This window comes from Pelecanus crispus, chromosome 1 (assembly GCF_030463565.1).
Source record: "Pelecanus crispus isolate bPelCri1 chromosome 1, bPelCri1.pri, whole genome shotgun sequence".
In the NCBI taxonomy this organism is placed as follows: domain Eukaryota; kingdom Metazoa; phylum Chordata; class Aves; order Pelecaniformes; family Pelecanidae; genus Pelecanus; species Pelecanus crispus.
The window spans coordinates 72,399,495-72,412,461 of record NC_134643.1 but is presented as its reverse complement, the minus strand read 5'-3'; the positions used below and the strand labels follow the sequence as shown (position 1 = coordinate 72,412,461).

The window sequence follows — 12,967 nt, the reverse complement described above, 5'->3', positions numbered from 1 at the left end:
ATATAATGACCACTGTAAGATTAGCTTTTTAATACCAAAATGGGTTGGAGCATAAACAGACAAACCAGATGAAGCAGGGTAGCAAATACTTTGATACCCACATCCTCTCCAATCTATGTTCTAATACAAGAAAATTATACCTTCAAAGCTTTGACCCATTTGAAAACAAAGGTATCACACATTTTTTCATGGAATAGAAATTAACATTGTTTACACATTGTATATGGAAAAACAAGTAAATCACTTACCAAGGATTAATATAAAATGCCAAAAGATAATCAGTCCAAAGGCATGAGGGTAGCAGAGTTAGGAAAGCAAATACACTTCTACGCCTGTGAGCATTAATAAATAACATACATAAAGATGAAAAAGTGAGGAGAGTTAGTAAGACAAACAGAAATCAGGAGATCAGCAAATTCTACTTTAAAAATCAGCTAAACCCATAAAGGTTTCCTCTTACTTACTTCATAAGAATATTATTAGCATCCATAGAATTTTTAGTCCTCAACCTGACAGCCTATGCAGGATTTTCAGCTATCCAACATAAAATTCTATATGACCAAAATAAATGTGTTTTATGGTATTGATTCAGGCCTGTTATTCTAAATCAATGTTAATTGATAAACTGGCAGATTTTCAGACAGTAAAATGTCTTTGAAAATTTCATCCACAGGTTCATGGCCATTACCTAGGTGGTGCTAAGTCTATTTTCTGATGTTTTGAGATATTTCAGGACAGACATAGTTTGTTTTTACCATGTACAACTATGATAATCTCCCACGTTTGCTCCTGCAAGTGATCCTCTGGATATCAGAACATCTGTGTCAGAGATAAATTCAGATCATTTCAATATCTCTTAATACCCTCTATTGAGTCAGATTTCTGAAAACATCCGTATAACATTTTGCAGAATCCCATTTTTAAGTGCTTTAAATTCTCTCCCAGGTTTTCAGCAAAACATTATTTGAACTACTTCTAACTGCGGTTTCTACGAATAACTATTCACAGCAGGTTTCATTGTGGCTAAAGTAAATTTGAGTACAAAATCATTATAAACTTCTGTAGTTGCAACCTGTTTACCAGATTTTGCTATGCACTAATCCAGGCAACCCACTCAGGCCTGTTCTGCCTTTTGGTGGAGTGGGCTACGGGTACTTTGCAAACGTGAAAAACTCGTGAAACTTAAACAATTGCCCCAGTAGCAGGACTTTTTGCCAAATACACCCTCAGCATGTCTTTTCCCCATCAGAAAATCTGCTGTCCTAAAAGCAATACCATCCTTCTACCTCTGTTCTAAAGAGGACCCACAAAGTGAAATTTCCTTTTTCAGTACTCTTGGCTCTTGTGAAGTTGGTAGATACTGTGTTTTCCCTGATAAGCAAGTCACTTCAAATGTAATCATCTCTAATCTTAATCTTTCAACCAGTGGTGGAAAACTTCTGCCCATGCAGTGAAAACTCCGAGTTATGCTTTAATGAGTTTTGCTGCTGAAGAAAAAACGGGCAGCACAGTTTCTTCAGGGCACCTTCTCCAGGTGTTGGTAGGGATTGTGTGGGTCAGCCAGAAGCAAGAGCCCTTTCTAGTTAATTATATGCCAGAGTGGTTATAGCATCAGGGCCTTAGGGCTTATCTGTTGTTAAGGTTTCTATGGGACTGGACTGAGGATGAAATTTGGTTTTCCATAAGCACATCTCTAGTGCCACAGAGAGGTTTACATTAGGCTTAGAAGAGAGAAGTTTCCTTTGGGAAACTTGAAGTGAGATTTTTACTTCCTCTTGCCTACAGAGGCAGAAGAAATTATTCGAGCCTGGGTCGTCTTTCATTGTCAAATCATCATGAGAAATTTCCACACTTTATCAAATCACAGGCTAACGTGCTCGCAGACCTACTTATATTGTTCACAGATTAGGAACTCCAACATAGAAAACAATTTATTTCATTCAACATATGAAAAATACCTAATTGCTCAATAAATACAATATTGTTTTCCTGGAACTATATAGTCTTTCACCTACTGCTCAGGTGAACAATTTTATTTAATTAAAAGAAAAAGAGGCAGAGATTGCTCAAATCCTGAAAACTCTGCTGAGCTGAGCTTTCCTTAGTAATCAGTGGATACGCCCATAAGCTCCCTTACTAGATCCCTGTAATGACCCCAAGCAAAATGTTTCTTTTTTTAATCCTTCTACCTGTCTTTAGGGCCATATTTTTCATTTGTCTGCCTGGCTGGACAGTGAATCTGGTCTTGACATTAGACAACAGAGGCACACAAAACAAGGTGTCTTTACTAACTCTCAGAGAAGTCAGGACCATAAGATTAGAGTGCACTGCCTTCTGTTACCAAAAATTTGTGGAGATATTAAGCAAGAATATTTTCCCCAATTTATATTTTTATAACATAATTTATGTATGTATACATATATGCATATATACACATATATATACACACACATACATACACACATACCAAATCAAGCAACAAGAACTGTCACTTTCACATCCAAACCTATTAAATAATTACCCTTCCCATAAAAAAAGCCTTTTATGGTTTTAATAACTTCTGTTGCTAGTTAAATCATTTGATTTGAGCTTGGATATTTAATTAACATAAGTGTTTGATCTTCTGTCTTCTTTTCCATTAATATAATCCAAGCAAGAGAAGCTGAAAGAGAGATTAGTTTGTACTGCATACAGCTGGCTGCTATTAAAGCTAAACCACGCAAGTGAAGCTTGTTTAATATCCAGTTAATTAGCAGCCCAGTGAGGTATTGACAAGATTTGCTGGGCTTGCTAGTTCAGTTTGCATGCTTATTAGCAAAAGGCTTGTTGTAGTGCAGTGTCAATCTGTTTAAACCCATCCTTGCTGGCAGGCTGTGTCTTATGAGATCATAGAAGCAGTTCCCTGCGCACCAACTCCTCTTTCCAACTTTTTGGCTGACAACAAAGCCGAACACGGGTGTAAAACCAAGGTGCCTGTCGTCTTCTTCCTACACAGTGGGGCTGACAGTATGCTTTTAAATATCTGTGTTTGGACTTGACTTGAAAGATGAGAGGTTTTTGTGGAGATTGCTAACAACAAAACAGTAAACCTTGGGTCAGTCATTAGCACCCATTTGATTATCAAAATAGGAATGGAAATGACCACACAGGTGCCAGTCAGGTAGCTCTCAGAGCCCTTTTGCTTCTATAAAAACTAATCCTACAGACTTTCTTTGTTCAAATACTTCTCTTCAGCTGATGGTGTCAGTGATGGTTTGAAGTCCATAGTCAGTGCCTGCAACTCTTGTAGGTAGTTTTCTAGACTAGCAAGAATATGTGGGGTTTTGGGGGGATTTTTTTTGAGTCTTTTTAACAGCACTGAACATTAAGTTACAGTAAATGTTTGAGTTGGCTTGTCCTTGTCTTGCAGTGCAAGGAAAAATTAGTTAATGGCACTGCATGAAGACAGTTGCTAATTGGTCATCCACAGGCAAGCTTACTCCTGGATGTAAATATATCTTTATGGAAGTGCTAATGGATTTATAGATCAAGTTTCTACACTTGTGTTATTTTAGGAAATATGTCTGTAAGAGAAAGAAAAAAAAATATACTCCCAAAACACATCTGTGCAACTTAGTTGACATGTATACATCATTCCCTACTAAAAATAGCAGGTGACAGAATACATAGTCTTGAGTCATCATTCAAGAAATAAAATACTAAAATAACAGGTATAGTAATTTTACCTTACAGAGGGACAGTGATGACATGAAAAATAAGCACTTAAGTTTAAAGATCATATTTGCCAAAAAGCAGAGATGGGGAAAAACATAATTAAACACTTTGCTTCAAACACTCACCAATTATAGGGAAGCTTTCCATCTCTCTCTAAAGATGCAAAATTGACAAAGGTTCCAGCCCCGCACTCCCTGTTTCAGGAAGACCATTGGGTACAAAGTTACCACTTTTGGATTTACAACGCTTGCAATGACGTTGATTGAACAGAGAACTCTTGGAGTTGCAGAGAAGTGCTGAACACTCACATCTGTGACTAGGTCTGAGATATTTTAACATAGTTGTCCAAAACCAATAAATGTTCAACACCACCTGAGATCAGGTTTCCTAATAATGCTTAAAAAGAATGAAACAAGGGAGAAGTTGCTAATGAAGATCTCAAACAGACCTCATCTTCTGTCCAGATTTGGGCTTTCTATAGTCTGGCGCCAGCACTAGTTGCTGGCCTCAGTACACATGTTAAATATTTACCTTTCTATACTAAATATCCACTGTCCCAGCTCTAAGGAGAAGGTGTATAATTTTCTCTATTTGACAGGATCACTGTAATTTTGAGTTCACAAAATAATTGTGGAAAAAAAATTAATTCCCTGAATAACATTCCAGTGAATTTATCACAAGTCCATTATTTTCAGCTACAAATGATAAACTGACTTGACTATTTTTGATTCCTTGACTTAAGCAAACAATTGCTTGCAGCTTCTTACTGGATTTACTTTTTTAATTTCCTTCAGGGGTTTTTATCTTCTGTGGCTAGAAGCAGTGATGAAGAGAAAAAGAAAAAGCTTTGGGCTGCCTGCACAGTAATTAAATAGGAAAGGGAATGAATTTAGCTGGGATTTTCACAGAGCCAGTTACATGTAAAAGGAACAATCCACATAATGTTCGCTGAAAGAGATAGCCTGCGAAATGTATGTGATGTGGTCATCTGTTGCATGGAATACATAGCCAAGACACGACACATAAAATGCAGTATCTGCTAGGTGGCCAAGTGCAAAATTCTTCACATAAGTTTTTTTACATGAAATCATTTCCTTTCTTGACACAGGACAGTAAATTAATATAAAATATATCACATAGATTATAAAAGGATGAAGACTGTAGACATTTCCAAAACCAGGAGGTGAACCACATATATCGAGGGTTTGGAGAAACTTCTACAGTTCACTCAGGCCATAACATAACCCACATTAAAGTGAACCATTACAGGTAAGACCATCAGAGAAAGGAAATTAAATTTCAATATTCAGATACAAATGATTAGTGCACATAGCTGAAGGAACCGCAGGTTCTGTAAAAAAAAGTTTACTCCTACAAGATAATATTTCCCTTCATCTGTATGACACAACAAACTGGGATCATTAATGTTATAGGTGAACAGCAGGACCTGAGATCCCTTCTGGATTTGTGGCTTTCACTGTATATTTGGCTGCATCCTGACTGTATAGAAAAACAAGACATAAGTGAGCCTGTACACTCTTTCCCATGCTGCAGTTTCCATAGGAAGGAAGCCCATATGAATGCAGAATTTGGACAATTGGTAGACCAGGATTGGGGGCAGACTGGCAAATGCTCTAGAGAGAGATTCTGAGGGCCTTGGGCACATCCTCCCTCATCCTAGGGGTTTGGCTGCCAGGGCTCAGGCCTTATGTGGCCTCTGAAGTGCAGCATCCTGGACCTGATGAACAAACCATCTTATCTGTTGATATGGAAAATCTCCTGTTCCAAACCATATGAAAGATTTACAAAGCATCTTGATGTCCTGCTCATGCCCAGTTGCCTCAGATCTTAATCATCTTTTAGGTTCCTGACACAATCTTTTTGTAATAAGTGACTGCACTTCTTATAGACCCAATTTTGCAAAGCTCAAAATGAGACAAAGGTTGAGGCTTATAACTCAGGTCAAGAATGAAGGTAGATAGGGGGACAAGACACGCTATTCCCAAACAGCAGCAAGACAAATATTTTGAAGGTATCCTGTTCACAAGCATCTCAAGTAGCACCATACACACAAGCATCCTCAATTGCAACTATTGTCATGATGTGTTTGTTGTTCGAAATTTTTGGAATTAGCATAAATCTGGGCTTACCTGGCCATTTGTAGATGTTTTCTCCTGAGTACAACGAGAGTCACCAGCAGCAGTCCAATGAGAAGGATACTTAGGATGGCTAGCACAGAGATTACCACTACGTTTGGATTCATCTCGGTGACTGTACATACAAACAAGGACTCTTGGTTATTCATTTCAGAAGCACTGAGAGTTTTGGTTTGGTTTTTTTTTCCCCTGAATGTTGATAGTGTCATTTTTCTGAACTGATCTCATTCAGCCTGGAGTGTTACAGAGAGAAAAATCTACCACTAGAGATAAAGGGAGGTTTTGACTAGTTATTGCTCTTACAAAATTTCTGTGGGGAAATGACTTCATTCTGGCATTTTATTAAAATCTGGCATGTTCTGATTACCTTTTTGCTTTTTACCTGACATTCATAACACAAGAGAAAAGGGTGAAGGAAATATACAATACAGATATTCATCATCATCTATGTCTCCAAAGCACATTTCCACTCTGAAATAATTTTTCAACAATAATCAAGACCTTTTCTGACCCAAAAAGCAAAATAACAGGCTGAGGTTCTGTAATATACTGGGTTGAAATTGATTGAATTACTTTGGCAAATAAATTTTAACAAAATATACAATAACTTTACATCCACAGTTGTCTAGAGAAGCATTTTTTAGATTAAAAATCATGGAGATATTTAAGCTATGTATCAGACACTGAACTCCAGCATGGAGTGGTGTATGATGTATAGGACCAGTGACTAAAGCTACACAACTCCCTAACTAAGCAGAGGTGACATTGATCATTCTGAAGGGAGATTTTAAAGAAAAGTCCAGTGCTCTGGGCAGTTCAACACTGATATTCTTTCTTCAGAGTCAGTACAGAGCCTGGCTTCATGACATGCCCAGGAAGCCTCCATCAGGAGCTATCCCTTCAGGGTGTGACTGCTCAAGGTCCTGCAGCGGCCCTTCTCCTTCTCTCTCACCCTATCTCCACTTCTTCACTGAAAGCAGAAAGCGATTTTTTTGCCTTAGCAGCTTATAAATGTGATTCTCCTCTAGTTTGGGCTAGGCTGAGAAGACGTTTTTCTCCATAGATGTCATCAAGCAGTACCCTGATATTCACCCTTGACACCACAAACTAGGTCCCTGATTTCTAAAACCCAGTAGAGAATTGACCCTCTAGTTTATATTTTCCCAAGTCAACCCCCCCAGTGGGGATTCTTCTAAGGACTTTTTAAAGCTGCTTCCCCATCCCATCTACATCTGGCAGCCCTTCCATGATACAAACAACCCCTGGGGCCAGCATTACCGGGAAGGGCTTTAGAAAGCAAGGAGAAATAGATGTCGTAGCTGGAGGAGGAAGAAGAAAGCAGGGAAGTGCTGCTTACCCATGGTGGAAACCGCAATGAAAGTGGGGATGCTGGGGCTATTGTGGCTGAAGGTTGTCACACTGCAGTTGTAGGAAGTGGCAGGGGTTAGGCTGGAAATGGTCACCACGTGTGAAGAGACAGTGACAGGTTCCTGCAAACATGGGGGAAAAATACACAGAAGTTTGTTTCTCCTGTAAACACAAGAGCACAAATCAGTACTCCCCTCTCCACCCATATGTTTGACCAGGTAAAATCAGATCTGGTGAAAGAAAGCTGCACTTCGAAACCCAGGGAAGCTGACAAAATAGGCAGGTAGCCTGGCAGTCTGGCAGAAGAGGGGAGAGGAACAGGGGTGAAAACAGCAGCAGGAACAGCCCAGAGCACCCCATGGAGCCCCAGGGAGGGCAGAGGGTGCCTTGTAGGGCACTGGTCAGGCACATACATGGTGGAGGAAGGCACTGTGACCCCCAGGACATCCCCAGAGATGGGCAGAGCTCATGAGCTCTCATTACTAAGCCATACAGGTAGAAAGAAAATAAAGTTATTTTTATTCAAAGTGTGGCCAAGGTAGTCACAATCTCTACACCCTCGCATGAATATGTGTCATCTCTGCCTCTGAGGCAGTTCCTCTGGACGTGAAGAACTATGAGCCTTTCACATGGCCAAAGTGAAAAACAAAGCTAGAGCAAAGCCTTTGGGTAATAAACATGATCAGGTATCCCACACCTCAGTTTTTCTAGGGAGTAGAAACTCTACATAATATCTTTATACTATGTCCCTGGTAAACAATTTTGTGTTTCATAAATGCTGATATGGCAAAAGAAAACAAATACAACACATGCATTGACTTAGAGATATAGGTCCTCAAGGTCCTCAGCAGTTTTTTTGTACTCTCCAGCAGCACCCAGGGTGGGCTGGAAAATAGGGACACTGAGCCAGTGGTTTAAAAAGGTAACAAGGAGAAGTTTTATAAATGAACTCACTCCATATGAGGAGTGCAAGATGCTGCAACGAGTCCCGAGCACTGGATTTTTGCAGTGGCCTGTTGTCATTCATGGGCTCCTTCTAGACTAGCAAGGGTTCCTACTGCAGTGCAATTTGGAGGTACGTTACACAGATGAGATCACATGTACATGAGTGTAAGGGAGGGGACTTTTATTCCCTGAGCTGAAAGGAGGGCAACTGAACTTCGTTGGATGTTTTCCATTTTCCCCTCTGGGAAATTTAAATTAGTCAAGCAAAACCCAAGATGTTCAAACCTGGAAAGCTGTTGCTTTTCATTTTATTGATTTTTAAATGGAGGAAAGGGCCAAAAATGTTCATGTAATTAGCATGGAAAATCACAAGTCAAGAATTTTCACCAGTCTAATGGGAAAGCATCCCTTTTTACAGCTCAAAAAGGAGCCCTTCCCCTTTTTTCATAGAGACAGAAAAGAGAGTGACGAACCTAATGAGAAATGAGCTGACAATCTCTGTGCATTTCCCATGCCAGATGTTCACATCAACAAACAAGACACCCACTGCACCTCCTGCCAAATGGAGCAGTCTTTTCCTGATGTTCTTAAACCAGATCTGCTCTGCACTATAACTGCAAATCCTGTCCTACCTTCCTTGCCTGATCACACCATTATTTTGAATCTCTGCTAAGTGGATAATGACTTCACGATCTTTAGCTATTCACTGCGAAAAATCAGGAATCTAGATGTGGAATCCAAACTATCCAAAAGATTAAAGTGCATTTACACACTTTTTTTTTTTTCCCTTTAGTCAGTGCCTTTCTCAATTTAAAAAGAATATTAAGTAATTCAGACTGGTCTTCCATAGGATTAAAGAGTGTATACATCTCTTTTGGGATTATCAGTGGCCTGAGTGGGTTATTTTTTCCTTTTTTCTGCATGATTCCCCATTACGTGTGACAGTTCACATGAGAGAATGACATTTCATGGCATGTAATCACAGTGATTCACTATACCATCAGCTAAAATATGAATGAAGTAAGCCTCATATATTGCACAGCATTGAATGTCAAGGAATTGAAACTACTACTGCTCTATTCTTCGCTGAACAACATTACCAGTCTAAACACTCAGATATTCAGGTGGCCTCTGAGCACAGGTACCTAACTCTGACTGGACAGAGAGAAAAGGAAGTTCACTTGTGAGGCTGAGAAGATGGGTCTCAAAGGAAATACCCCAAGAGACAAAATGCATGAGCAACAGCCACATTTGCAGCATAAAGGTACTCTGAATAGCAGTGAAGGTCCTACTGAACTTCAGTTAACAGTTCTCAAAACTGGGAATAAAGTAAGCCAGAAATGATTAAATGCTGCATAAAAGATCTCATGGCATCTAGATATGTCTATTTTTCTCATTTCTTATTAAGCTACCTGACCATTTTTCCCTTGCTGCCCGTTGACATTTCCTTAGTTTTGTGGCCTTTTAGGTTTTACAGAGTGTATTGGAGCCATTTTCATGACTAGCCAAACTGACACCCTGCTGGATGCACACGGCTTCTGTCCAACTAGTTATAATCATCTCATCAATAAAACAGAAGCCAATTTTTAATACTGCAAAATAATGAAATATTTTAGTATTTGAAATGCTTTAGTAGTTTAGCTTTTAAAGGTTTAATTCTGAACCACCTTCCCACATTTGGTTTAATGATCTAACCTATGTACTGAGCATAAAATGTCATTGGGCTTTACACACCAATGCTAAGCAGCAGACAGCAAAACAGAAAGATGCAAAGCCCAATCTCGGTTTCAGAGATGAAGAGCAGAAACCAAAGAGATGCTTACATACCTGGACTTTTGTTTCCTGACCAGATCCAGCCTGCTGGCAGTAGACTTCAAAGAAATCAGCCACTCCTTCTTCCACCCACAGCAGAGTCACGGAGGTCTGAGTCTTGTTGACAGCAAACAGTGATTTTGGAGGGGCTGGTTCTGGTTGAGAGAAAATCTCCCTTTATTAAGCTCATCTTTAAGTTTCTAGACAACTGAGAAGAGAAAGCTTCGAACAAAAATGAAAGCAATGTCTGATGCCCTTCTACCTTTCATTTCCTTCAGATAAAGCCTGCCAATGTAAAGCCCTGCCTCTCATAGAGATAAACTGCCACTGTAAAATGGGAAGATGATGAAGTGTGTTGGCTTTTCTTCTCTATTTAAACTGTTCTCTATTTGGACAGTTGGATAATTACTTCACTTCCCTTTTCATGAGAACCCTTGTTTGAGGATGATCTATTAATAGATTCTATTAATAGAGTGATGTTAACAGAAGCTTTTTGGGGAGAAGATGACTGTCCACCTGTTAGCAACTCTTTCGGCCTGAGAAAGCTTTGCTTCATTGTTGTGGTTTAGCCCCAGCCAGCAACTAAGCACCACGCAGCCGCTCGCTCACTCCCCCTACCCTGATGGGATGGGGGAGAGAATTGGAGGAGTAAGAGTGAGAGACACTCCTGGGTTGAGATAAGAACAGTTTAATAATTGAAATAAAGTAAAACAGTAATGATAATAATAACAATATAATAATGATAATAATAATAACATACAAAGCAAGTGATGCACAATGCAATTGCTCACCACCCACTGACCAATACCCAGACAGCTCCCCAGCAGCGATCGCTGCTCCCCACCCAATTCCCCCCAGTTTATATACTGAGCATGACATCATATGGTATGGAATAGCCCTTTGGCCAGTTTGGATCAACTATTCTGGCTGTGCCCCCTCCCAGCTCCTTGTGCACCTGGCAGAGCATGGGAAGCTGAAAAGTCCTTGATTAGCATAAGCAGTACTCAGCAACAACTAAAAACATCAGCGTGTTATCAACATTCTTCTCCTACTAAATGCAAAACACAGCACTATGCCTGCTACTAGGAAGAAAATTAACTCTATTCCAGCCAAACCAGGACATTCACAAGGCCTGCCCCAGGAGATGATGAAGAAGCAGCTTCCTACAAGCGAAGGCTGTCTAAGTTCATTTAATTGTAGCAGAGGAAATATTTAGTCAATTAGCAGTTTAAAAAAGTCTTGTAGTCTGGGGTTTTTTTTTTTCCCCTAGGCTAACATTTAAGGGCCATTGGGTCTGCACTCGTTTCAGATAGTTGCAGGAATTTTCTCTCCTCACTGAATGCAGAGGTCCAGATTTCGGGGGGTCTTCAATTTATTGCTTTGATTTTTGTTGCTGTTGTGCCAGATGAACTGGCAATGGGCAAATGTATACAAGGGACTGAGGTTCCTACATGGCAAGAAGGAAAAAACCCTGTGGTAGGAGGACTGTTGGGGGTCTCCTGGGATAGATGGCATCAGAGATACTGTGAAACACGGATGAGGATCCGCACCCAGTGCCACCCGCCCCATGTGGGGTGGCCTCGGCTGTCCCCTCCAGGGCCACCTCGCCGCTCACGGACCCCCGTGACTGGGCGGGTGGTGGCCTGTGGGGGGCTACGCTGACCTCCAGTGGGGGCCACCCCTCACTGCAACCCCACCTGAATGAACATGGAATATGGAAAGCACAGGAGGAGGGAAAACCTTGAGGAGCAGGGAGAGGACGAAACAGCCTAGGCACAGTGTGAAGACAAGATGTACTTTTTTTCCCCAAGATTATTTAAAGACCAAGGCTTGATCCTGATTTTCATCCTGAAGAGCTCACACAACAGGTACTGGCAATCCCTAGCTTTCAAAGCCTCAGGTATCCTGGCCCCCCTTGGTTTGCCTTCAGAGAGTGCAAAGTTTGGGTTGTGCATTTCCAAGCTGTTCTCCAGAGTTTTCATATTTCCTAATCTATGGATGTTTAATGAAAGTTGTCATTCTCAAACAATTACCTGATTCCAGGATCCTGACATGCTACATGCAGTGTACTATGTACAACAGTATTTTGCTCTTATTTTTTCCTTCACAAATAATTTGTTCTTCTCATTCTGTGAGATGCTGTCATGGGAGCCTGGACGTGATGTGTAAGATCCACCACAAAAAACTTGGCACAAAGGACTTGCTCAAGTGGTTATAGACATTTTGGAGACATATCTGATCCTCAGACAATCAGATCAGTGTTTTAGGGTTGGAGGCTGCCAAGATTATATTGGCATTAGGGAGAGCACTGACGAGAGCAGGGTAGGGACTGAGGCACATTCACGTGGCTTATTCTGTGTCACGGGGAATGCAGTGCACATGTTGTCCCAGAACTACATAGGAAAGCATCCCTCTCCCTTAATTACACCCATATATCTGGTCTTGGATTCAGAAACATATTCCACCCCTCACTCCAGGTAAAAAAATGGCCTCAATTAAAATATGTGTTTTGCATTTGGGCATCATCCCAAGCAAATCCTCCTTTTGCCTCCAGCAAATGGCTTGATTTTTCTGCAAGTGGAAAGTTGCCAGGATGAAGCAAACATCATGGAGGGAAGAACATTTGGCAGGAATGCCTAAGTGACTGCCAAGTGCTGAGTCGTCTATCACTTAGAGTCAGTTCCCACCACTGCTAATTACAACTCCCATTGCTCCCTCAGAAACAGAGAAAAGGAAAACTTCTGGTAAAATATCCTTACTATTGTCTATTCAAAGTTCAAACAGCATAAAGAAAAAAAAAAACCCTCACAACAAACCAACAACCAGAAGTCTAGAAGTGATTTATCAAAAAGGAATTCAGGCTGCAGGATGTGCAACATGAATTATACATGGCACTAATGGACCTGTCTGAAAGATAAAGCTAGCTGATATTTTGAAATACCCCCCTAAAATATCTGGACAATGGTAGCGGG

At 40.4% G+C, this 12,967-nt stretch overlaps 1 protein-coding gene across 1 annotated transcript in view; it reads right to left on the bottom strand.

The window, feature by feature from the left end:
* Positions 1-12,967, bottom strand: part of PTPRO (protein tyrosine phosphatase receptor type O) — a 157,208-nt gene that overhangs the window by 16,681 nt on the left and 127,560 nt on the right. The window contains 5 exon segments of the mRNA XM_075714319.1: positions 249-332; positions 3,840-3,908; positions 5,865-5,985; positions 7,228-7,360; positions 10,011-10,150. Of these exon segments, the coding sequence (XP_075570434.1) occupies positions 249-332; positions 3,840-3,908; positions 5,865-5,985; positions 7,228-7,360; positions 10,011-10,150 (547 nt within the window).